This window comes from Scyliorhinus canicula, chromosome 10 (genome assembly GCF_902713615.1).
Source record: "Scyliorhinus canicula chromosome 10, sScyCan1.1, whole genome shotgun sequence".
In the NCBI taxonomy this organism is placed as follows: Eukaryota; Metazoa; Chordata; class Chondrichthyes; order Carcharhiniformes; family Scyliorhinidae; genus Scyliorhinus; species Scyliorhinus canicula.
Genome location: NC_052155.1, coordinates 35,683,357 through 35,710,022, shown reverse-complemented (window position 1 = coordinate 35,710,022; position 26,666 = coordinate 35,683,357). Strand labels below are relative to the sequence as shown.

The window sequence follows — 26,666 nt, the reverse complement described above, 5'->3', positions numbered from 1 at the left end:
TTGCACATGCGCAAATCGGCTTTCTTTCCTTGTGCGGTTCGGTGTCCATTGCGCATGCGCGGCTTGCGCATGCGCATGACGGTCCGCGACGAAGACTTTTTTTGACTGCGCATGCGCGGCTTGCGCATGCGCATAACGATCGGCGCCGCGATCTTTTGTAAACTGCGCATGCGCGACTTCCGGTTCCGGCGCATGCGCGACTTCCGGTTCCGGCGCATGCGCGACTTCCGGTTCCGGCGCATGCGCAGACGCGATTTGTAGTTCTTTGTTTACCATAGACTGCAAAATGTGCTCCGACGCCATTTTATCGCGGATTTCAGCGTTTTTTCTTTCTAAAAGTTGTAAGTTACCTTTTCTTTCCGATCTGGACTGGATTTCAGCGTTTTGGCTTTGTGAAAAATTCCTGTTATTTCTTCTTTTTGATCTGTACTGTGCATTCGCGATTTCCTGATCTTTTTGTGATTTTTTAAGTTTTGCATCACTCAGTCTCTGTGCAGGTTGGACTGTGAGCATGCCTTGCTGTTCAAATTTCTCACAGTACTCTTCAAATTTGTTTAGTAACGTTTGTAAGCTGTTCCTGTCTTCACCTTTTGAGTATTTAAATCCATTATACACTTTCCTATTGACAGGCCCTTCGATGAGAATTGCTATTTTAATTTTGTCTGAGGCTTCTGCAACATCATTAGCTATGAGATAAAAATCGAACATTTGTTTAAACCTTTTCCAGACATTTCTTACATTACCAGTCGTGTCCAGCTGAGGTGGGTATCCATGGCACTTCCTCGCATTAGCGATGTCTTCCTGAGTCAAATGTCCAGTAGGAGATTTCCATGCCATTTTGAGCTTTTGTTTTCTGTATCTGCAGCTGAGTTGTCCTGTCATAAGCGTCTGAAATCACTCCTGGGTACCATGTGTTGTTCCTCGTGTCTTAATAAAGCTCGCAGTCTCAAGTGTGGAGAAGATGCTTTATTGTGGGTTCGTTCAGTTTCCAGAGCTCGACCTAGAACTACCTTCCAGTGCTAACTACCAGCTTTGCTTGCTGTGTCCTGCTTACCAGCCCCCCTGCTGTGAAGAGTGTGTCCTCACTTCCTGTCCTGATGTATTTATATGGCTCTCCCGTGCTCCCTCTAGTGGTCGCTCAGTTGTGTTGCATCTGGTTAACTTGTGATCACCACAGGACCCATTGTTCAGCTCATTTCCAAATCCCAGTCCCGCAACATATCTTTGTCACTCATGCAACATAATTATTAAATGTAGTTGGGCCTGTGTCAAACTAAGCACACAATTAGTGATGCCGACCATTACAAGGTGGCGGGAGCTGCCTGCTGTGCATGATCGTCAAAGACAGATGCCAGCCATGATAGGGCCTGCTGTTGCCTTGGAGATAGCATATCAGAGGATCAGCAGCCTCACTATGCAGAGAACTGATGACACAGCCAACGAAAACATACCGCGTCAATTCTCACACAAAAACCCCTGGGGGCAATATATTTCATCATTAAAAAAAGGGCTTAATTTCTCCCTAATAATAATCTTTATTGTCACAAGTAGGCTTACATTAACACTGCAATGAAGTTATTGTGAAAAGTCACATTCCGCGCCTGTTTGGGTATACAGAGGGAAAATTCAGAATGTCCAAATTACCGAATAGCACGTCATTCGGGACTTGTGTGAGGAAACCGGAGCACCTGGAGGAAACCCATACAGACATGGGGAGAGCGTGCAGATTCCACACAGACAGTGACCAAAGCCAGGAATCGAACTTTGGGCCCTGGCGCTGTGAAGCCATAGTGCTAACCACTATGCTACCATGCTGTCCGACACTGCTGCCTGCACTGAACCTGATAGCTGCACAGCAACATGCATCATCCTGCTTTGATTTGGCGATTTTCAGTTCAACAATATGTGTGTGGATGGCTCCTCTGGCCCACCCAGGCCCAAGAACAGACTCCTTCAGGAGCATAAAAGCTGCGAAGTGGAGGCAAGTGGGTTTCCGGCTCCCACCTTTGCATTGGAAATTACAATTCTTCTTGGAGGCATCAGGACTGACACGCTGTCCAAAAGCATTATTTTCAAAGTTACCTTCTCGCCTCCATGGGTGATTGAAAATCCCAACCATAATTTCTTATGGTTCTAATGGATCAATATTTTCTTCAAGCAGCAGTGGGAATAAAGAATTAAGACGAAACTGCACATGCTAAGCACTTTACAGAGGTGCAGCTAGTGAAACATGGCAGCCAATATGCGCACAGGAAGACCTCACAAACAGCAATTTAATCATTGAGAACCTGTTTAGTATTACTAATTGAGGGACATACCTTGCCCAGCAGGCGGGGGAAACTCTATGTGCGGGATTTTCCTTTGCCCGACGCCGATCGTAATTGGCACACCATCGGAAGGCACTCCCGCAATGCTCCAGGCCTAGTTCCCGACCGCGCGGTTGACGTGTGGTCTGAGAGGCTAGGAACCCGGCTTGGAGACTGCGTTCAGCGCCTCTACACTCAACCAGGATCGGTACTGCTGGCCGGGGAGACTGGTGGGGGGTGGCCAGTGGGGTTGCAGATGGCGGGTCAGGTCCGTGCATGGCCGGCACCATATTGTACTGCACGATCGCTGCAGGTCATCGCCGTGCACATATGCGGCCACGGACCTGGCCATTCTCAGGCTGTTTTTGATGCAGGAGCCGGGAATTTCACCCGGAGCTGCTGCTAGCCCCTCTCTGGTCCCGGAAATGGTGAGGGTTCAGCATCAATTTTGCCGACGTAAAACGTCCGCAAATTCTCCATTTCAGCCAACACTTGCCACTAAAACGGAGAATCTAGCCCCATTTCTCCGATTAGAAATAATGCCATAAAATCATTTACGTCCACCGGAGGGTAGACAGAGTTTCAGTTCAACATCTCATCTGATAGAAGAATGCTGAAAGCACTTTGAAGATCAGTCAGCGTCTGGAGGCAATGGTCAAGTTAACATTTCGAGTGCCTACATTTTTGAAGGATTCATGCCCGCATCTGACGTGACTCTCTCCAAAATGCTAAGTAGCCGGCTGTGTGTCTCCAGCGTTGCTGTTACTTGGAAGGTGCGTGGAATTCTGGAGGTAGAAATTCACCTCACTTGGCAGCACAAAGTGGGTGATATTGTAGTGTCAGTTCTGCTTAAGTCTGAATATGAAGGCAAGCATAAAGGACGTGGATAATGTGCTATCATCTCTTTATTGTTACCGCCCAAACTGAGTTTCTGTCCATTGACCTGTGATGTACAGGGTTCTCCAACAGCATCAAACATTTAAAAGCAGAATGACCATTACCTGACAGCCTTGAACTTTTACGCCTCGGGTTCATTCTAGGGCTCAAGAGTGAACTTGTACAGCATATTCCAGTCAACAGCCCACAAGTGCATCTGTGAAGTCCTTTTTTCCCGAGCAGCTGACTATTTACTAAATTTGACCTGGATCAAGCCAATGAAGGGGTGGCACAGTGGCGAGCACTACTGCCTCATACCTCCAGGGTCCCGGGTTCAATTTCAGCTTCGAGTGACTGTCTGTGTGGAGTTTCCACTTTCTCCCTGTGTCTGCGTGGGTTTCATCCGGGTGCTCCGGTTTCTTCCCACTGTCCAAAGATGTGTAGGTTAGCTGGATTGGCCATGATAAATTGCCCTTCGTGTCCAAAAGGTTGGGTGGGGTTACTGGGTTACAGGAATACGGTGGAGGCGCGGGCTTAAGTAGGGTGCTCTTTCCAAGGGTTGGTGCAGACTTGATGGACTCCAGCTGTACTGTAAATTCGATGATCAAGATGCCCAGGCAGCAAGATTCTCTGCCATGGTTGGGATGCCCAAGGTCCAGGGGTAATAGATGGTACGCATGTTGCCTTGCGCACCTCAGGATAACCGGTTGTTTCTTGGGGGATAAGGGGTACCAGTTTAGGCTCTGGCTAATGACCCCAATGAGGTGTCTTGGACACCAATGCGGAGAACCGATATAACAAGGCCCATATGGCTACCCAGGCTATCATTGAGCGGTGCATCGGGCTGCTGAAGATGTGGTTCCGATCCCTCAACTGCTCTGGTGGTGCATGCAGTACACTCCCCCGGAGGATCACGTGCTTAATGGTGGTCAGCTGTGCCCTCCATAACCTGGTACAGCAGGGTGACATGCAGGGGTGGAGTATGAGGAACATGCGGCCACGAGCCAGACCAGGAGGGCTGGTGGACGAGCATGAGGAAGACCCCGCAGGAGCAGCCGGAGGATGGAGGACAGGCAGCGGCGAGGGTCCAGCTTGGGCGGAATGCTAGGGAGACACTCACCATCGCCCGCTTCTCATCAGACATGGCTTCATCCATCATCTCACACCTTCTCCCCATACCACCCACTGGTGGACAAGTCCCCAGGACCGGATGGGATCTATCCCAGGTTACTGAGGGAAGCGAGGGTCGAAATAGCTGGGGCCTTAACAGATATCTTTGCAGCATCCTTGAGCACGGGTGAGGTCCCGGAGGACTGGAGAATTGCTAATGTTGTCCCTTTGTTTAAGAAGGGTAGCAGGGAAAATCCAGGGAATTACAGACCTGTGAGTTTGACGTCAGTGGTAGGCAAACTGTTGGAGAAGATACTGAGGGATAGGATCTATTCACATCTGGAAGAAAATAGACTTATCAGTGATAGGCAGCATGGTTTTGTGCAGGGAAGGTCATGTCTTACAAACCTAATAGAATTCTTTGAGGAAGTGACAAAGTTAATTGATGAGGGAAGGTCTGTAGATATCATATACATGGACTTTAGTAAGGCATTTGATAAGGTTTCCCATGACAGGTTGATGGCAAAAGTGAAGTCGTATGGGGTTCAGGGTGTACTAGCTAGATGGATAAAGAACTGGCTGGGCAACAGGAGACAGAGAGTAGTGGTGGAAGGGAGTGTCTCAAAATGGAGAAGGGTGACTAGTGGTGTTCCACAGGGATCTGTGATCGGACCACTGTTGTTTGTGATCTACATAAATGACCTGGAGGAAGGTATAGGTGGTCTGATTAGCAAGTTTGCAGATGATACTAAGATTGGTGGAGTTGCAGATAGCGAGGAGGACTCAGAGAATACAACAAAATATAGATAGATTGGAGAGTTGGGCAGAGAAATGGCAGATGGAGTTCAATCCAGGCAAATGCGAGGTGATGCATTTTGGAAGATCAAATTCAAGAGCGGACTATATGGTCAATGGAAGGTGCGGAAAATTGATGTACAGAGAGATCTGGGAGTTCAGGCCATTGTACCTTGAAGGTGGCAACGCAGGTTGATAGAGTGGTCAAGAAGGCATACAGCATGCTTGCCTTCATCGGACGGGGTATTGAGTACAAGAGTAGGCAGGTCATGTTACAGTTGTATAGGACTTTGGTTAGGCCACATTTGGGAATACTGCGTGCGGTTCTGGTCGCCACATTACCAGAAGGATGTGGATGCTTTGGAGAGGGTGCAGAGGAGGTTCACCGGGATGTTGCCTGGTATGGAGGGTGCTAGCTATGAAGAAAGGTTGAGTAGATTAGGATTGTTTTTGTTGGAAAGACGGAGGTTGAGGGGGGACCTGATTGAGGTCTACAAAATTATGAGAGGTATGGACAGGGTGGATAGCAACAAGCTTTTTCCAAGAGTGGGGGTGTCAGTTACAAGGGGTCACGATTTCAAGGTGAGAGGGGGAAAGTTTAAGGGAGATGTGCGTGGAAAGTTTTTTACGCAGAGGGTGGTGGGTGCCGGGGACGCTTTGCCAGCGGAGGTGGTAGAGGCGGGCACGATAGCATCATTTAAGAGGCATCTAGACAGTTATTTGAACGGGCGGCAACAGAGGGAAGTAGACCTTGGAAAATAGGAGACAGGTTTAGATAGAGGATCTGGATCGGCGCAGGCTGGGAGGGCCGAAGGGCCTGTTCCTGTACTGTAATTTTCTTTGTTCTTGTTCTTTGTCTCCACCTACCCATCTCCCCATCTGATCCATCTTCCCTCCCTTGCCCCCCCCCCCCCCTCCCCCCATCGACCATTTGCCTTGTTCCAACCTCCCAGGGTATATTACATCACTCCAGGGTGATGGGTCTGTGTCAGCACCATCAGCAAGTCAATATCAATACCAATAAATGAAGTGTCTGGCTCATTGGTCTAGTGGTATATTCTGGTCTAGGGATATGATTCTCGTTTAGGGTGCGAGGGGTCCCAGAGCCCAATTTGGGCAGCACGGTGACGCAGTGGTTAGCACTGATGGCTCACCGTGCCAGGGACCCGGGTTCAATTCCCACCTTGGGTGACTGTCTGTGTGGAGTCTGCACATTCTCTCCGTGTCTGTGTGGGTTTCCTCCTGGTGCACCAGTTTCCTACCACAGTTCAAAGATGTGCAGGTTAGGTGGATTGGCCAGGATAAATTGTCCATTAGTGTCCAGGGGTGTGTAAATCAAGTCTGCTTACGGAGTTTCAGGGATAGGGTGGGAGCCTCGTTAGGGTGCACTTTTGGAGTGTCAGTGCAAATTCGATGGGCCGAATGGTGTCCTTCTGCACGGTGGGGATTCCATAATGTACGAGGCAGGAGGGTGATGGTAACCCACTGAGCGCTGGTGCTCCTTAATCTATGCCATAGTCTGACTCCTGTCTGTCTGCTGACAGCTCGCTCACGCCAATCACCTGCAGATGCTATGCCCAGATCTAGGAACACCATGCCCTCTCAGTGATCCTCAATGCTCCTAGCCCTCCATGCTTTGTTGCTACATCTAGGTGTGACCCCAGGACGCACATCAGAGGTGGAGGCAGCCTGTTGCTTACCGCCTGTGGCCCTTGATGACCCTGGCAGGTGTCCACTGGAGAGCCTGGGGCCGGAAGGCCCCGGCTGTCTTGCGGGTGGCGCATGCATTGCTGTTCCAACCTATTCCACCTGCTGATCCCAACATGTGCCATTGTCAGGAAGGGGACTCGGGAGAGCTAGTGCTCACCATCGTCATCCTGTAGGGAGGCTCAGTCGGTGCCCTCGAGCCCTGGGTTCATGTTAGGACAGAGGGGCAGTGGGATTGAGCACCTGAGGCCCCTGCATTACCTGGCTGCCAGCCCTGGCAGCTCCCCATTGTGTGCACCATGCTGTCGATACTCTCAGCGATGCCCCTCTGTGACCGGGCCACAGTCTGCAGTGCCTTGCCAATGTCCACCTGCGTCTGGGACTTGATCCTCAGTGCTTCAGCAATGATTACCTGAGACTGGGACATCTCCACAGCACTCCGGCAAAGTTCACGTGCGCCTGTGTCTCATCCCCCAAGGGTCGCATGGTGGCACAGTGATTAGCACTGCTGCCTCATAATGCTAGGGACCTGGGTTCAGTTCAGACCTCGGGCGACTGTGTAGAGTTTGCACTTTCTCCCCGTGTCTGTGTGGGTTTCCTCTGGATGCTCCGGTTTCCTCCCACAGTCCAAAGATGTGCAGGTTAGGTGGACTGGCCATGATAAATTGCCCCTTATTATCCAAAAGGTTTGGTGGGGTTATGGGGATAGGGTGGAGGCGTGGGCTTAAATAGGGTATTCTTTCCAATGGCCTGTGCAGAGACGATGGGCCAAATGGACTCCTTCTGCACTTTAGGGATTATATGAACATTCTCTCTGGACTGGGACATGCTGTCAAGGCATTCAGCAATGTCTTAGACACCACTCGTCATGCTACTGACATCATGCTCCAAGCTTTTCACTGCGATCACCGCCCGAGCAGTGTTGCCTCAATGCCATGCATTGCTGGCACCATCTCTTGCCCTCGTAGCCTTTGGGGGTCCTCCAATCAGCTGTGGACCTGCTGGGTTAATCTGTCCCCTCTGGATGTTCCTTCCTCTGCCTGGCGTGAATCAACTACTATATGGTGCTCACCAGACTGTGCCCTAGGCCACTACATGCGACCACTGTGTCTCTGCAGTGGTGGAGGGTGGGGATGACTTCTGTGACACCACAACAGTGACATCCTCCAAGCTATCCTCTGCGGTGTTCTCGTGGGACTTGGAGCCGCTGGGGGTGGGGGGGGGGGGGGGGGGGGGGGAGTGTCCCATCTGGACTCCACCGCGTCCAACAGTTTGGCCAGGTCAGCATCTCCGAATCGTGGTGCGGGCCTCCTTGGTGGCATGGCTGTGTGTTGTCTGGAGGCTTGTTCTGCAGGATATTTTTATGTGCTGCTCCCCCTCATTAGCAGGCAGCTACCTGGCATGGTCCAGGCGAATCAGCTGGCGAGACAATTATTTCCGATGTGAAGCCATGGGGCATCATTACCGGCCCTAATTGACGTTTGATAACGGTAGTGGTCTCGCTGTGTCGGCCATTCCCGGCAATTCCTGCACGCTATCGTAATTAGAAACTTTTTTGTGAGATTGCATGCAATGAGTTTGGATTATTCAAAACAATTGTCAATACCTGTGCGCGAAATTAAATGGTATACCTAAGAACAGTTTTAGGAATAACTCAAATTGGACTGCGGAAGCAATTCTCAACAAAGCATTGAACAACATAATTCTTTACAGACAAATTGGGCAAATGGTGCTTTATGTCCTGACTTTAATTTGAAGCGGTGGGTATCAGATTTAGCGCATAGTTCTGTTTATTACTTTATCTCCCAGTCTGTGTGCTGTCCTCCAATCAAAGGAAGAAGTCACCTAGGCAATTTAATGAATGTAGAACACATGAATGTTGATCCTTAGCGGGAAGTCCTGACTTTCATAGAATTTACAGTGCAGAAGGAGGCCATTCGGCCCATCGAGTCGGCACCGGCTCTTGGAAAGAGCACCCTACCCAAGGTCAACACCTCCACCCTATCCCCATAACCCAGTAACCCCAGCCAGCACTAGGGGCAATTTTGGACACTAAGGGAAATTTATCAAGGCCAATCCACCTAATCTGCACATCTTTGGACTGTGGGAGAAAACCGGAGCACCCGGAGGAAACCCACGCACACACGGGGAGGATGTGCAGACTCCGCACAGGCAATGACCCAAGCCAGAATCGAACCTGGGACCCTGGAGCTGTGAAGCAATTGTGCTATCCAGAATGCTACCGTGCTGCCCAAGGACTTTGTTCTTGATATACAGAATGGGATTGCTACAATAGGACATGAAGGTTCTGTAGCTTTTTCTCCTAAGAATCATAATAAATCTGCCTTCTTTCCCTCCAAACTGATTTGATCATATCCATGTTTATGTTATTGTTGCGAGGAATTTCAGAGGGTTTAAGAATAAAAATGGGGTAGTCACATTGCTGAGCGCCCTAATACAAGCCCCAAAACAGTCAATATTTAATAGAGGGGCAGATATGAATAGAATTGGGGGCAGTCCGGTAGCACAGTGGCTAGCACAGTGGCTTCACAGCTTCAGGGTCCTAGGTGCGATTTCTTGGGTCACTGTCTGTGTGGAGTCTGCACATATTTATGTATATGTGTAAAAACGATATAGATGAGAATGTGGGTGTGATGATATAAGTGAGTTTGTAAGTTTGCGGATGACATGAAGATTGTCAGGGTGGTTAATAGTGATGAATAGGTCCTAGGTTGCAGGAAGATATAGACGGGTTAGTCAGATGGGCAGATCAGTAGGCGGTGGAATTTAATCCTGAAACTTTAGAATGAGTAACAAGGCAAGGGAGCCCTCATTGAATGGCAGGACACTAGGTAGCTCAGAGGATCAAAGGAATCTAGGGGTGCTTGACCACAGACCCCTGATGGTGGCAGGACAGGTTACTGGAGTAGTTAAGAAGGCAGAGAGGACACTTGCCTTTATCAGTCATGGCACAGATATAAGAGTAGGGAGGTCATGTTGCAGCTGTACAAAACTTTGGTTAGGCCACTGCGGGAGCAGTTCCAGTTGTCTCACTATAGGAAGGAATGATTGCATTGCAGAGGGCACAGAGGAAATTCACCAGGATGTTGCCTGTGATTGAGCATCTGAGCTATGAAAAGAGGCTGGATAGGCTTGGGTTGTTTTCTTTAGAGCAGAGAAGTCTGAAGGAGTACCTGATTGAGGTGTATAAGATAATGCGGGATATGGACAGGGTGGTTATGAAGCAACTGCTCCACTTAGTTGAAGGGTCAATAACGATGGGCAATATTTAAAGGTGAGGGCGAGGAGGTTTAGACAGAATTTGAGGAATCATTCCCATGTTGCACTATGCCATGGTAAGGTAAAATTACATGCACTAACGTTTCCTTGTACTGTTCCTGGTCCCAGTCTTCCGCCTTCAGTCCTTGTGTGTACCAAACATTGATCATCAAGTCAACATGTGCAAGGGACTCTGAGTTGACATTAGGACAGGGCAAGTGTCCTTTTTAAAAATAAGATCCTCACCCAGTTAATTTTCTCCCCCTTGTTCTAAATGCATACACATTAGGATATAGTTCCTTTGGACCTTAGCAACTCTCCTGTTCCTTACTCACCAAACCATTCTTTATGTGCCCTCCCCCACCCCGAACTGATAACTGACTATGTGTAGCAGGCTTACAGGCTTAATCCTGTACCAGTGATGCAGGGACATTCGGAATTTTCTCTCTGTTCCGTATCATCAATGGTATCATTTTGGCCAGTTCTAACTGCCATACTGATGACCCAGTTGTGATCAGCTAACTGAGCTCAATAATAGGGAACCCAAGTAATAATAATAGTAAAGTCTGGCCTCTCCAAGATGTTTCAATGCCTCCTGGCCTGTGCCATTCGCCGCCGCCCCATTCCGCCCCCCTCCCTGCCCCCACCATGATGCACATATTAACAAAGGTTATGAATCGGTAACTTTACCTCACCATCCTCTCGTTGGTTTCTGCATCAACGTCCTGTGAATTAGCTGTGATGACTCCAAAAGAGCCGATGGGTTGTCTCGTAATGGGGGACGCCAACTGCTTTGAAGGAAAGGCAACTGGAGAATCCCGGAGCATGGAAGAAAAAGGCAGGCATGTAGCTGTGCATGAAACAGAAAGATTCACCACCTCAACTATGTTCCTCTTCTCAAACGCCACGCCCGAGCTACTAGCTCCAGAAGAGGTTCCACCATCAACCAGAGGTTGAAGTTCACCGTTGTTGTTCCCAATTGACAGTTTTTCACCCGCATCTTGTAATTGTGTTGAGCTATCAGAATGCTGCTCCATTTTAATTCCATTTTCTAGTTTGCATTTGTGCAGGCAGGGAACATCGTCACAATACATTCCATCTGTTAAAAGGACGTCACTGTATGTAGCTGTGATCAGCTGCAAAGGTTCCACTGACAGATCAGATTGTGCAGTCATTTTGCACATTGGTATCTCACCATCACTGTTCGGCACATACTTGCCACTGGGCAACTCATCACCAAATGATCCATTTTGGTCATTTTGCAGCTCATCAGGGAGAGGGTGCTGTAAACATTTCATCTCTTCTGTGTGACTGTCAAGGTCAGAAGTATCAACGTCTGTATTTAATAAACTATTGAAGTCCACTTTCTTACATACAAGCTCTTTAACAGTGTGACTTGTCAAACCATTAAGGCTATCAGCATCGAATACACCTGTATGAAGGTGGCAATTGCTGTTCAATTCAGAGGAAAACCACTGATCCCCAGCTGGAATGGTGGTCTTTTCATCAGCCCCCGTTGTGCTGCCATTGCTCAGCACCGAATCTTCTAAACTCTCTCGCAGGATCCCTTTATCTGTCGGGGAATCAAAATCATCACTGCCAACTCTTTGAACTGAATGTCTCTCGTCTTTCCCTTCCTCTGACTGTTCTGGGGGATGCCCATCATCCCCTTGTATTTTATCAACAATTTGATGCTGTGCTAGAGATTCAGGAGCTTCACCTGTTTGATCTGAGCTGCTGATCTGCGGGGCTGAGACAGATTTGGTTAATTTGCTGAGTTCCACCTCCTCTTCATCCTCAAAAGGCAATGAACTGATTGAAGTCAAAGAGGCCTGAATTCCACTCGGTAGACTGGTGCCACTTTCAGTTTGACCACCCTCCAGCGAGTTCCTATGGATTGCTTGGGCTCTGACTATCTGCTGTACAAGATCCCGGTCACTCGATACATCCAGAGGTTTACGCATCTCCGACCAAGCCACTGAGCTGGGTTCACTCTCTATCCCAGAATCAGATATTAATGAGAGAGATCGTTTCATGGCCCCAGATACAATGGGATAGTCAGCAGACTCAACTTTTTTTCGGAGAGATTCGAGTTCAACATATTCGCTGTCCACATGCTCAGAGCTCACAACAGAATGCGACATGTCCAGGCCCAGCTCGCTCAAATCCTCTCTTTCACTAATTTCACAACTACTGGAGACAGATGATTCATTGGCACTTGTTGTATTGGGAGAGCAAACTACCAAAACCTGCTCACCACGATAAGGATCCTTGATGCTGGGTTTTACCTCGATATGCATCAAGCCTGAGGTTGAATTAGCCTTTTTGATCAATGCTGCATCGTTAGATTCAGGGGCATTGTATTGCTGTTCAGAGTTCAGTGACTTTTCAGTCAATCTGAGTGACTCAGTATGATTTTCATAGATTGTAGAGAGCTCCCCTTGACATTGTCCAACAAACCTTTCTACATCTGAGCTCCGAATGCTTTTGACTTCATTCTCACTAAATTCATCATATTCTTGGCTGACAAAAGCAGCCAAATCCACAGAGTTGTACATCATTTCCAAGGAAACAGTTTCATTCAGTGTCTGTGTACCAGATGTCCTTGTCGTGAGCATCGACAAGGCGGCGGAAGCCAAACTCCCATCTTGTATTTGCTGGTGCCTTTTGACTTCAACTGGTAAGCTTCCAGGTTCTGAAAGGTGAGTCTCAAACTCATGATTCAGCTTAGATCCGACCTCCTTGTTCGACGTACCGCTTTCAAACCCGTCGTTAGCTTTGAAGGGAAAAGCAAACAATTTACAGTGAAGCTCAAAAGATACTACCCGCCAACAAAATATTCAATGATCTCAGGCCAAATGTGCGGGTGCAGCATGAACAATGATTTTCCAGTTAGTGTTCTGAAGAAAACAACTGGAATCACAGATTCACAGAAAAAGCCCTTCTGCACCAGCCGATGAAAGGCACCTGATTTGCTAATCCTAATCCCATTTACCAGCACTTGGCCCATAACCTCAAATGTTAAGATGTGCCGAGTGCTCATCCAGGTACTTTTTAAAGAATGTGAGGCAACCCGCCTCTACTGTCCTCCCAAATAGTGTGTTCCAGACTGTCAGCACTCCCTGGGTAAAAAAGTTTTTCCTCAAATCCGCCATGAACCTCCCACCCCTCACCTTGCACTTGCGTCCCCTCGTAACCGACCCTTCAACTAAGGGGAACAGCTGTTCCCTATCCACCCTTTCCATCCCCCTCATAATCTTGTACACCTCGATCAGGTCGCCCCCTCAGTCTTCTCTGCTCCAGCCAGAACAACCCAAGTCTATCCAACTTCTCTTTGTAACTTAAATATTCCATCCGAGGCAACATCCTAGTGAAAGGCCTGTTCACCCCCTCCAGTGCAGTCACATCCTTCCTATAATGTGGTGACCAGAACTGCACACAGTACTCCAGCTGTGGCCTCACCAATGTTCTATATAACTCCAACATGACTTCCTAGCTTTTGTAATCTGTGCCACAATTGATGAAGGCAAGTGTACCATATGCCTTTTTCACCACCCTATGAATCTGCCCTTCTGCCTTCAGAGGTCAATTTACAAACATGCTAAGGTCTCTTTGTTCCTCAGGACTTCCCAGTGTGGTGCCATTCATTGAATATTTTCTTGTCAAATTGTCCCTTCCGAAGTGTAACACCTCACACTTTTCAGAATTAAATTCCATCTGTCAATTTTCTGCCCATTTGACCATCCCGTCTATATCTTCCTGTAACTCAAGACTCTCAGCCTCACTGTTAATGACCCGGCTTATGCTTATGTCATCTGCAAACTTACTGATCCTACTCCCCACATAGTCATCTATGTCACTTACACGAATAATGACGAATCACTATGACGAATAATAAGGGACCCAGCATAGATTTCTGTGGTACATCACTGCTCACTGGCTTCCAGTCACTAAAGCAACCGCCCGTCATCACACTCTGTTTCCTACAGTTCAGCCAGCTTTGAATCCTCCTTATCAGGTTCCCCTGTATCCCATGTGCATTTGGCTTCTTCATAAGTCTCCCATATGGGGCCTTGTCCTGAAATCCATGTAAACTACATCAACTGCACTACCCCCATCTACACATTTAGTCGCGTGCTCAAAAATTCAATCAAATCTGTTCGGCATGACATCTCTCTGGCAAAGCCATGAGAACTATCCCTGATCAAACCTTGCCTCTCCAAGTGCGGATAGAGTCTCTCCTTCAGAATTTTCTCCATTAGTTTCCCCACCACTGACGTGAGACTCACTGACCTGTAGTTACCTGGCTTAAATCTTAAATAATGGGACCACCTTTCTTAAATAATGGGACCACACTCGCGGTTCTCCAGTCATCTGGCACCTCTCCCGTGGCCAGAGAAGAATTAAAAATTTGGATCAGGGCCCCTGCAATCTTCTCCCTTGACTCCCACAGTAATCTGGGACACAATTCGTCCTGACCAGGAGATTTCTCCACTTTTAAGCCTGCCAACACATCCAACACCTTGTCCCTCCCTATGACAACTTGCTTAATAACCTCACAGTCTCTCTCTCTCCAAGTTCCATATCTGCCTCCTCATTCTCTTGGGTGAAGACAGATGTGAAATATTCATTTAGCACCCCACCAATGCCCTCTGGATCCACCCACAATTCCTCCCATGGTCCCTAATGGGCCCTACTTTTCCCCTGGTTATCCTCATCCCATTGTTATACTTATAGAATATCATGGGATTTTCTCTACTTCTACTAGCTAGAGATTTCTCATATCCCCTCTTTGTTTTTCCCAATTGCTTTCTTAAGCTCCATCCTGCACTTTCTGCACTCCACTAATACCTCTGTTGATTTGCTCCCCATATATTTATTGAAAAACCTCTTTCTTCCTTCACATTTTATCCTTAATATTTCTGGTCATCCATCGTTCCCTGGGCTCGCTACTCCTTCCTATTACCCTTAAGAGAACATATTGGGCCTGTACCCTCCCCATTTCCTCTTTGAACACCCCTCGCTTCTCTTCTGTAGATCTCCCCACGAGTAATTTGTTTCAATCTACCGTGGCCAGATTCTAACTTATTTTACTAAAGTCTGCTCTACTCAATCCAAGACCATTTTCTACTATTTGTCTATTTCTTTATCCATAACAAACTTAAATTGCACCATGTTGTGGTCGCTATCATTAAATTGCTCCCCCACCATTACTTCAACCCCCTGCCTGGCTTCATTCCCCAGAATTTGGTCCAGCACTGCTCCATCCCTTGTTGGACCCGCAATATGTTAGCTCGAAAGTTCTCTTGGAGTGATGTCCTGGCACCAAGATGACTGACCTCCAACACCACAATCATCTTCCTATGTGCCAGGTATGACTCCAACCAGTGGAGAGTTTCCCCCCCTGATTCCCATTGACTCCAGTTTAGTTAGGTCTCCTTGATGCCATCAATCAAATGCTGCCTTTTTGCCAAGGGCAGTCAACTCTCACCTCACCTCTGGAGTTCAGCTCTTTTGTGCTTGTTTGAACCACAGCTGTAATGAGGCCAGGAGATGAGTGGCCCTGGCGAATACCAAACTGAGCATCAGTGAGCAGGTTATTGCTAATTAAGTGCCCCTTCCATTGCTTTATTGATAATTGAGAGTAGATTGATTGGGCGGTAATTGGCCAGGTTAGATTTGTCCTTTTCGTGGACAGGACATACCTGAGCAAATTTCCACATTGCCGGGTAGATGCCAATGTTGTAGCTGTACTGGAACAGCTTTGCTAAGGGTATGGCAAGTTCTGGAGCAAAAGTCTTCAGTACTATTCTCGAAATATTGTCAGGGCCCTTATCCATTTCAGTATCCAGTGCTTTCAGACATTTCTTGATCATGCGAGATGAATAGAATTGGCTGAACACTGGCATCTGTGATGCTGGGGACCTCTGGAGTAACCCAAGATGGATTATCTACTCGGCACTTCTGCTTGCAGGTTATTGCGAATGCTTCAGCCTTGTATTTTGCACTGATGTGCTGGGCTCCTCCATCATTGAGGATGGGGATATTTGTGGAGCCTCCCCCTCCAGTGAGTTGTTTAATTGTCCACCACCATTCATGACTGGCAGGGCTGCAAAGCTTGGATCTGTGCTGCAGACTGGTCGGGAGGTTTTCACACCATCAATTTAATTAGTTTTGAAGTATTGAAGGCACTGTGCTTAACTAGGCGGCTGAATGCTTTGAACTGGATTGTTTGCATTACAATTCACACTCCATTGCCTATTAAAAGTATTGTGGTTGACCGCTCACTGGAACATCAAAGTGATAAATCAGGTTGTTTATTTGTGTATCTCTGCAGGGATTCAGTAAGTCAGGGTAGCAGCTGTTTATCTAACCACAATTTTTGTTGTGAGTCTGCCTCTTCACTCTTGAGTGCTTCATAGAAAGTGATGGAGCAGCCCCCACAGTTGTACATTCTGGCCTCCCAGGTTGGAGCATCCCACCTGGCGTTTGAATGGTGTGTCCCACCTGGCTCTAACAAGCTATTTGCATGCTCCCGCTGGGTCAGGGCGGGAAACACAACTGGGCTGTCAGGAAAACCCGACCAGTCTTCAGCCCAGATCCAAGCGCTGCAGCCTTGCCACATCCAGTCATGAATGGTGGTGGACAATTAAACAACTCAATGGAGGGGGAGGCGCCACAAATATCCCCATACCTGTCAAAAAGATTAGGCCTTGAAATGATGCTATGGGATACAAACAAAGACCTCTGATCAAATGTCATCAACCTGAAACATTAATCGTTTTCCTCTCCACAGATGCTGCCTGGCCTGCCGAGTGTTTCCAGCATTTCCTTTTTTTTTTCTGAGTACCCACGTAGCACTTGTACCTGTAGTGCTTTCCGCCCAGGAGGCACTCTCACATTTATTTGAACTGTGTTTATAAAAGAGCGGTAAGCTTTTATGCGATAGTATGCCATTCTGCAGTTTAGTTATAGGAAGATGGAATGTTTTGTCACCTGTAGTAATTGAGGCGGATCCTTTTTTTTTAAACAAGATTAGAAAATGTTGAAATAAGATGATGATTCAGGGCTATGGAGGACCAGCAGGACAGTGAGATTAATTTTTGAGTGTTTTAGGAAAGAACATGGGCGGGATTCTCTGACCCTCCCACCCCCGGGTCGGAGAATCGCCGGGGACGACGTGAATCCCGCCCCGCTGCTACGACGGCAGCTACCGTATTCTCAGCCGCCGGTTTTCAGGCGGGGATTACGCCACGCCAGTCAGGGGCCGTTGGCAGCGCCCCCCCCCCTTCCCCCCGCCATTCTCCAAGCCCCGATGGGCTGAGCGGCCATCGGTTTCTGGCCAGTCCCCCCGGCGTGAAATGGACATGGTCCCACATGGCGGGACCTGGCTGGTAGGCTGGCTAGTTCGTCCTCAGGGGGAGCGCGGGTGGATCCGGCCCCGGGGGAGGGCCCCCACGGTGGCCTGGCCCACGATCGGGCCCCACGGATCTGCAGGCGGGCCTGTGCCAAGGGGGCACTTCTTCCTTCCACGCTAGCTTCTGTCGGGCTCCGCCATATGGTTGCGCGGAGAAGATACCCCGCTGCACATGTGCTAGAATACGGCGGCCGATCTGCGCATGCGCGGAACCACGCCGGTGGTTCTGCGCCGGCCCTTCGGCGTCGGTTGGCGTGGCGCCAACTCCTCCTGTGCCAGCCTAGCACCCGGAAGTGTGGAGGATTCCGCAACGCTGGGCAGCCCGACGCCGGAGTGTTTTGCACCGTTTTTTACTCCGGCGTCGGGCTATGGCGGGGGTACGAGAGAATCCTGCCCATGTGTTATAACCTCAATGGAGGCCCTGGGATCTGGGCCATACGATTTCCCATGACCTCCCCGGAATATGAACTTCCCCTTTAAGGCGAGCCTACTTCCCCTTTAAGGGGGTGTGATCTCTCCATTTTAAGGAGAGCCCCAGCTGTATCGGAGCCCCAGCCTAGCTTCAGTTTGGGGAAAGAGACCCTTAGGGGAGTGGGGTGACTGTATTGGGATAAGCCTTGGGCGGGTTTCACCGTCCCGCTGCACCAGATGTCTGGTTCACCACGCCGTCGGGAGTCTCCGTTTTGTCGGCTGGTCAATGGGGTTACCCATTGTGGGGCAGCCCCACCCCGTCGAGAAACTCCCAGGCTGCCGGCAAAACGGAGCATCCCGACGGCGGAGAATTCAGCCCCTTGTTCTTTCATTTCTACCACCATCTATGCGTTCTTATCGTGGATTCAAAAACATGTCAAATACAAAGGGCTAAAAATTGGCTCTTCCTTTGCTGTGAACTCCTGTGGATCAAACCTTCTGGGAAATGTCTCAGTACCAAAGGATTCATTTATTCCAACACCACTAGGTGGCAGACCACACCAACTATACAAGAATTTTGGTTGATCTTAGCATTACTTCACCTCAAATTTTGACCCACTCTTAGACACACTCAAATTAAGCAAAACACAACAAAAACCATGTTTAAAAAGTACTCCAGTCATCTTGTATTTATCATGTAAAAGTAGGCTGATGCTTCAGAGTATGTGCTTGTGCCACAGCAGAAGTATGCGCATCAATCCAACTAGCATTAGCACCTCTGGACTACATTTACTAGCAAAGCAGTACATATCTCCTATCCCCCTCCCTGCCTTTCCTTTCGACTCCACCTTAGCTTAGCAATATGTCTCATCCTAGCCTCAGAAGATTAGCCCCCTTACAACTGAGATGAGCTTCCATTTCTCAGACCAGTTAAACTGTAGCCAACTGCAGCCACTCAGAGTGGGATGCCAATTTAATCCCAAATTACTTCTCTTCTATGGGTTTGATACAGCTTGTCACGGTTCGGGAATTTATTTCTGCATCATTTTCCACTGAGAGAATCTGTAAAATAAAAGGTACGCTCAATGCTGATTTTCTTTCAAAGCTTGGCCTTGCAGACAAATTAACAAGAGGCTGAGGCAAGAGGTAGTTAAAATGCTAAGGAGCTAGCTGTGATTCTGTTAGCTGCTGAATTGTAAATAGCCAATTTATTAGGCTGCATGAGCAAACACCTCACGCCGATTGTACTGCAAAACCTTTGATCCTCTCTAATTGCCGTGAACAAAAATTATATGAGAAAGAGACATGGAAAACAGGCTGCCAGGTAGGTTATTTGGAACAGAAAGGCAGACAGGGTTGTTAAAGGGAAAGCTGTGAAGATTCTTGCCAACATCAAAGAGGTTAGAAACACTGGAGAATAGTCAGAAGTCAGCCTGTTTAAGTAAGGTGGCTTGTCGCTGCGTGTCACCATGGAACGTTCCTTATTTTATATTGTCACTCCCAATTAATCTCTCTAGACTGAATTAAATCAACTATAGTCTGCATTGCCAAAACTTCCACTGATCTGTGTGCCCCTGGGTGCGAAATTAGTCAAGCATGGAGATGATAACATTTAAGGTACAGGATGTCCAATGCTGTTACATTGGTTGCTGCCAAGTAACAAGAGTGTTTTGTTCGGTCACCAGACAGTTCAAGGGTCTGTGAATAACTCCTTGCGGCAGGATGTTTTGGGAGAGTCATCAGCATAGGCTAGAAATTCCATGCAGCAAAAATATTGCTGTTTACTCTGAGGAGCTGCGAAGGCGACTCAGCGGAAGTCCTGGTAATGAAAAGGTTTTCAGAAGAAACCCCCAGCGTCTTATAAGGCTGGATATAGTTGGGAGACAGGAGTTCAAAGAAACACGTGTATGTTTACTGCCATTTGGGTGGATTCTTGAGAAATCCATGGACTCTGCCTTGGTTGAACCTGTAATTTATTTTGTAGTTTAGTATATTCTAACATAGCTCATCTGTTAATTCACGTGTACTTCAAAGGGTTTCAGTCTCACCTTCCGAAATTCCATTTTCCTGGATTTTCAAGGCTACATATTGATTAGCAGAATTTCAGCTCTGCTAGACAATTAGCTTCTTTGAGCTTGAACTGTCCCGAGTTTCTTCAAACTCCTGCCTCCCGGTTGCATCCATCAAAATTGTCTCATGCAGCTTCCAGTCAGCCCTATTCAATTACCAGGGCTTCCCCGAACCATTCCCAGCTCCTCAGAGCTAATAGCAAAACATATAGCTGCAAGAAGCTCCTTTCCACTGCCTCTGAATCTCCTTAAACTGATTGCCTCAGGAAGAGACATGTCTTCATTCTTCCTTAATCATGGTTCCCCACCTACTGTGGTTGACAGAGCTCTCAACCTTGTCTAACCCATCTGCTGCACCCTGCCCTTTCTCCTCCCTCCCACAACCAGGATAGGGTCCCCCTTGTCTTCACTTTTCACCCCACCAAACTCTGCATTCAAAGAATCATCCTTCGCTAGTTCTGCCAACCACCATGATTCCACCACCGAACAAATTACATTTTGCAGGGACCATTACCTCTGGGATACCCTGGCCCACTACTCCATCACCCCCAACACCTCACCCTCTTCCCACGTCACATTCCCATGCAATCACAGAAGATGTAACACCTGCCACTTTAGCTCCTCCCTGCTCACCATCTCAGACCCTAAACATCCTTTTCAAGTGAGGCAACGCTTCACATGCACCTCCTTCAATCTGGTCTATTGCACTCTACATTGGAGAGACTAAATGCAGTCTGGGTCACTGCTTTGCAGAACATCTCCGGTCCGTTCGCAAGCTGGACCCAGACCTTCCTGTCACTTGGCATTTCAACTCACCGTCCTGATCTCATGTCCACATGTCTGACCTTGGCCTGCTGCAATATTCCAGTGAAGCCCAACACAAACTTGAGGAATTCATCTTTCGAGCCTTCCGGACGTAACATCGAGTTCAAAATTTCAGACTGTGAACTCCCTCCTCCACCTTCACCCCATTTTTATTTTTATCAATTTATGTTCATTTCTTCCATTGATCTGTTTTCCCCCCCAACATTATACCCCCTCCCCCATTCCACTTGGACCAACTGTTCCTAGTTGCCTTTCGACACACTGCTCACCTTTGTTCTGCCATTCACACATTCTAATCTCCTTCTGTGCCACTATCAGCACCCTTCTTAGCCTTAATCACCCCTATTTACATTCCCTTTTATCTTCTGTCCTTGACATCTTTGTTCAAGATCACCTCATCACCTATCGCTGGCTCCCTATCCAGCCCCACTCTCTCTCCACAGTATAAATCTGACCCCATTTCCAGTTCCCTACAGCTTTGACAAAGAGTCATCCAGACTCGAAACACTAGCCCCCTTTTCTCTATACAGGTGCTGTCAGACCTGCTTGGATTTCCAGTAGTTTCTGTTTTTGTTTCAGATTCCAGCTTTTAGCCTCAAGAAAAGTTGTTTGGTGACCCTTAAACATTTCTGGTGACCTATCAAAACATTTCCAAAACATTTACTCGGCAGGAACTAATGTAACAACCAGGGAAACATCCTGGAACTTAAATGTAACAATTTCCACAGTCTTCTAATTTCATGATACAAGACATTAGCGTGTTAAATTAAAACGTATGGGATTGGGGGGAGTGCATTGACATGGATAGAAAACTGGTTGGCAGAAAAGAAACAAAGAGTAGGAATAAACAGGTTTTTTTTTCCAAATGGTAGGCAGTGGCTGGTGTGGGGTACCACAGTGGTTGGTTAGCTCAGTTGGCTGGATGGCTAGTTCATGATGCAGAGCAACGGCAACAGCGCGGGTTCAATTCCTGTACAGGCTGAGGCTTTTCATGAAGGCCCTGATTTCTGAACCTTGCGGCACAGTGGTTAGCACTGTTGCCTCTCAGTGCCAAAGATGTGCAAGGTGGATTGGCCATGTTCTCCCCTTTGAGAGCTGACTGGTGGTGATTTAACTTGAGGGTCACCACACCACAGGTGAGGGGCAAGAATCATAGAATCCCTACTGCGCAGAAGGAGGCCATTCGGCCCATCGCGTCTGCATCAGTCCTTGGAAACAACACACTACTCAAACCCATGCCTTCACCCTATCCCCATAACCCAGTAACCCTACTTAAACCTTGGGGCACTAAAGGGCAATTTAACGTGGCCAATCCACCTAATCTGCACATCTTTGGACTGTGGGAGGAAACCGGAGCATCCGGAAGAAACTTACGCAGACACGGGCAGAAAGTGCAAACTCAACACAGACAGTCACCCAAGGCCGGAACTGAACCTGCGTCCCAGGCACTGTGAGGCAGCAGTATTAACCACTGTGCAACCTTACCGTCCCACTAATAGAAATCAATCACTTTGTACAATTTTTCTGTTCTCTGCATCCCAGTTGCTAATCAAGCTGGTTACTATTTTGCTAAATCCTCAGAAATAAGTCCTGTCTGGGCTCATTTGAATGAAGTCAAACCAGGATAATCATGTTATGTCCTCATCGGGATGTCTTCAAAAACCCACTGGTTCAAAACTGTTGCAGTAAGAATTGCAATCATGGGCAAGCACAAAAAAGGATCCAATTCGTTTTGACTAAATTCTGGTCTTGATTTCCATACACTGTACGTGAGGAATTTAATCTCTGTTGAGTTAGTTTAATTTAACAAAAGTCAAAAATGAAGAAATGTGACAATATTATTTCTCGGCTAGTCTTACATAATTAAATAAAAAATATCTGCCGGCAATACAATGGCTGAGGTTAAAAAGTCAGAAAATACTACCAACCTTTGGAAACAGATTCTACATATCTGTCTTCAAATATAATAGGAAGATTACTCCAGTCTCCATCTATATCCAGGCACTCGACAGGCAATGGAGGCATGCTGGTGAGGTAGGGTGAATTTCTGATAGCTGCTGCAATCTGACTGTGCCTTTGGATTCTAGGAGTAGAAGGGAAATATGATGCTTACTCATTTGTGTTGAGTGGGGATGAGCAGGGCTGACGATAAGCCCACTAGATGAAAATTGGATGATGAGTGCCCACAAGAGAAATACCGCTTATTAGTTCCAAATTCTCCACATTTAAGCTTCTTCTAGAAACTGGAAACTACACCTGACATTTGTTGGTGCCCAAATTTAATTCAGGTTTGAATTCCCTCATTGACAGGTAAAGGATATAATCAATGATGTATTGATAAAGTCGGATACAAAGGCCCAGATTTTCGCACCAAGGAAGGTGCACAGAGATCTCCTGACTCTGCAAACCTGACCAATAAAAATGGCTGTCTGGAGGTCGGATTTTTATTCTGGAGACTAGAAGTCAGGGGATGGCTGGGCGGAAGCCCCATCTATGCCACATTATTCTCCCAACCATACTCCATAACCCCTAATTTCTTCCATACAAACCAAAGCCCTCTACCACACCCATGGCTCTTTAAAGCTCCGATGCCAATCTATCACCCTCATCCACCCAATGTCCATTTGTAGCTCCTATGCCAACCTATGACCCTCTACCCACACCCACGGGCATTTATATACACCATGCCAACTTACTGTGAACTCAAGCAATCCCATGCTACCATTACACCCCACCGACCCCGCCCCCTACATATCCATCCCACCAACTCATCACCTAGCATCGAACAGGCCAACAACCCATTATCTATTTTAGGCAAACCTCAGGATTCATGCAGAGATTAGATAAAATAAAGTTCTCAGTGTTTACTGCATATTTCACTGTATTGAAAAAAAAACTCATTCATAAAAGCCCATTAACTACATTTATGTTCCTCCAACCAAATAAAACCTTATAAGAAACATGTCATTCAAGTGCACAATCTCTTATAACAGTGGAATTCATCATCCCATTTCAAAACATCCATAACCTCTTGCAACTGTCAATCAAACGATAAATAGATGAACCTACTGTGCTAATTGATGATTGTGAAATCAATCTTGCAGCACTGATTCCCTAATGAAAATCTTCATGCTTATGTCAATAGACAGTGAAAAAGCAAACTTTAAAAAAAAACATTCCAGGTGTTATTTTCAAATATTTAAAAATTAATTTAAAAATCTCTCGACAGCTTGGCAGATCGTTTTGACAGGTGTTTCTGAAGTTTTGACTGTTGATTTTGACAAGTCTGTTGACAGTTCTCAGGAGCTTGACAGTATGAGTTTTTACACATCTTATGCCAAGTTATGCCTCAATTTAACAATTCCAAAGAGCATCTGATCTACAGCAAAGGTGTCCCAGGAATAGGTACAAAGAGGTAGATCTATAGGAGTATGCCATGTCCATAGAGACTTGGAAATGATCAGAAACTATTGAAACCAAACTTTACTTTCTGCTATTTAAAAATTGACTTTGCCAGACCACAACCGACCCGCCGCTGGGACAGAGAATCCCCGGGGGAGGTGGCGTGAATCCTGCCCCGCCGCTCCAATATGGCCGGCTGCCATATTCTCTGGCGCCGGTTTTCGGGCAGGGGTGGGAGTTATGCCACGCCGGTCGTGGACCGTTGACACCCCCTGGCAATTCTCCGGGCCCCGATGGGCCAAGCGGCCATCAGTTCCTGGTCTGTTCCGCAGGTGTGAAATTGATATGGTAGGCCGTCTAGTGGAGTCCTCGGGGGGGCGCGGTAGGATCCGACCCCGGGGCCCACTGATCCGCAGGCGGGCCTGTGCCGTGGGGGCACTCCTTCCTTCTGCGCTGGCCTCTGTAGGGCTCAGCCATGGCCGGCGCGGAGAAGAGCCCTCCCCACCTGTGCATGCGCAGAAACACACCGGCCGGTCTGCACATGCGCAGAACAACGCCGCCGGTTCTGCGCATGCGCCAACTCGCGCCGGCCCTACAGCCCCGGTTGGTGGGGCGCCAACCCCTCCGGCGCCGGCCTAGCCCCCGGAAGTGCGGAGGATTCCACAACTTCCGGTTGGCCCGATGCTGGAGTGGTTCGCACCGTTCTTCGTGCTAGTGTTAGGCCATCCCGACAATTGCGGGAGAATCCCGCCCAAGCCTGCTGCAGGTCACACTATTTTCATGTCGGTTACAGCTCTGGACACTTCCAACAGTAATTGCAGGACAAAGTCAAATTATTGTATCTCACACCTTTGAATGTGTGGACCCATTCCAATCAACAAATAAAGGCAGCAGCAGTTGATCTGTCTCTCCAGCCTGGACTGATAAAAAAAGTGATAAAAACGCATTATGCCTGTAGAAGTACGAACAGTCAACATCTACAACCAAAGGTGAGTACTGGATTTTGAGCAGAGACATAGTTTGGGATTCTCGTTCCCTGCCACTTCAATCAGAAAACCCTATCGGGCAGAGAATGGATTGCTGGCTGAAAAACGGGCCGGCGCTGGACCATAAAGCATAAGAACAGAATTAAGCCATTCAGCCCATCGAGACTGCTCCGCCTTTCACTCATGGCTGTTATGTTTCTCATCCCCATTCTCCTGCCTTTACCAGTAACCCCAGATCCCCTTATTAATCAAGAACTTATCTATCTCTGTCACAAAGTCTCTAGTCTAGAGGCTTCTGCGGCAACGTTTTCCACAGGTTCACCACCCTCTGGCTGAAGAAATTTCTCCTCATCCCTGTTTTAAAGAATCGTCTCTTCAGTCCGAGGCTGTGCCTCGGGCTTTTGTCTTTCATCCTTCATCCTAGTGGAAACATCGGAGCCCACCCGACACCCAGGACCCCGCCCTCCCCCCCCACATCTGCAGCTTGGCAGTGGCATAAAGCCACATTAGTGATGGAATGACTCTCCCTAGAACAGAGAAATCAGAAGAAGGCCGTTTGGCCCTTCGAGTCTGCACTGACCCTCAGAAAGTGCACTCTACCGAGGCCCACTCCCTATCCCTGTAACCCCAACCAACTTGCACATCTCTGTACATTGAGGGCAATTTGTCGTCCACCTAACCTGCACATCTTTGCACTGTGGGAGAAAACCCCAGCACCTGGTGGAAACTCACACAGACGTTGGGAGAATGTGAAAACTCCACACAGTCACCCAAGGCCGGAATTGAACCCGGGGTCTGACCCTGTGAGACAAGAGTGCTAACCACTTTTCCAGCGTGCTGCCTCTTGGGGTTCACTGCGCCAGGCTAGGGTGTCACTCTCAGGGCATAGATGTCAAGGTTCAGTGCATAATTGACAATGCCAGGGGCGGGGGTGGCTGTGGTCAGTTCACCCTCATGCCTGTGTGGTATGAGGGGTTCTCCTCCTATTCCTGTGGTCGGAGAGGTGGGGGGGCGTAGAGGTGTTGGAAGTATACCTCGCCTTGATGACGGGTTTGGGGTCCCTCCTTGTCAGCAATGAGCGGGGTTTAAGATTTGTGTTGCGCAGGGGGAGGGGGCCCTGCTGCTGGGTGCTCTCAAAATGGCAGCCTTATGTCTGCATTTGGATGTAAACTGGCATGCTCCCCACCATGCATAAATCTGTATGGCCAAGGACTGTGACTTGCAACTGGGTGATCAAGTGCCTGAAGAGATAAGTGTCGATTCTCTGCAGGCGAGAGGACTTGGACATGGAAAGGAGAATCCCAGCCATAGTCTCAAAATGGGAGTAATCTGCCCTCAGTGCAGTGACATGTGACTCCAAAGGTGCCTGCCCCATTGACCAGAATGGTGGGATCCTGTACCAGTTTCCGTGCTTAGCACATTTATTATGTACAGGCACGTTCACCTCCAATTCTCCTGCTGGGCACCTTGACACTGCCAGCCT

General features: G+C 47.9%; 1 protein-coding gene across 1 annotated transcript in view; it reads right to left on the bottom strand.

The window, feature by feature from the left end:
* LOC119972301 (protein FAM135B-like) overlaps positions 1-26,666 on the bottom strand; it is a 543,933-nt gene that overhangs the window by 104,842 nt on the left and 412,425 nt on the right. The window contains exons 12-13 of the mRNA XM_038808790.1: positions 22,724-22,878; positions 10,764-12,849 (exon numbers count right to left, since the gene is read on the bottom strand). Coding sequence (XP_038664718.1) covers positions 10,764-12,849; positions 22,724-22,878 — 2,241 coding nt within the window. The remainder of the gene's footprint in view (positions 1-10,763; positions 12,850-22,723; positions 22,879-26,666) is intronic.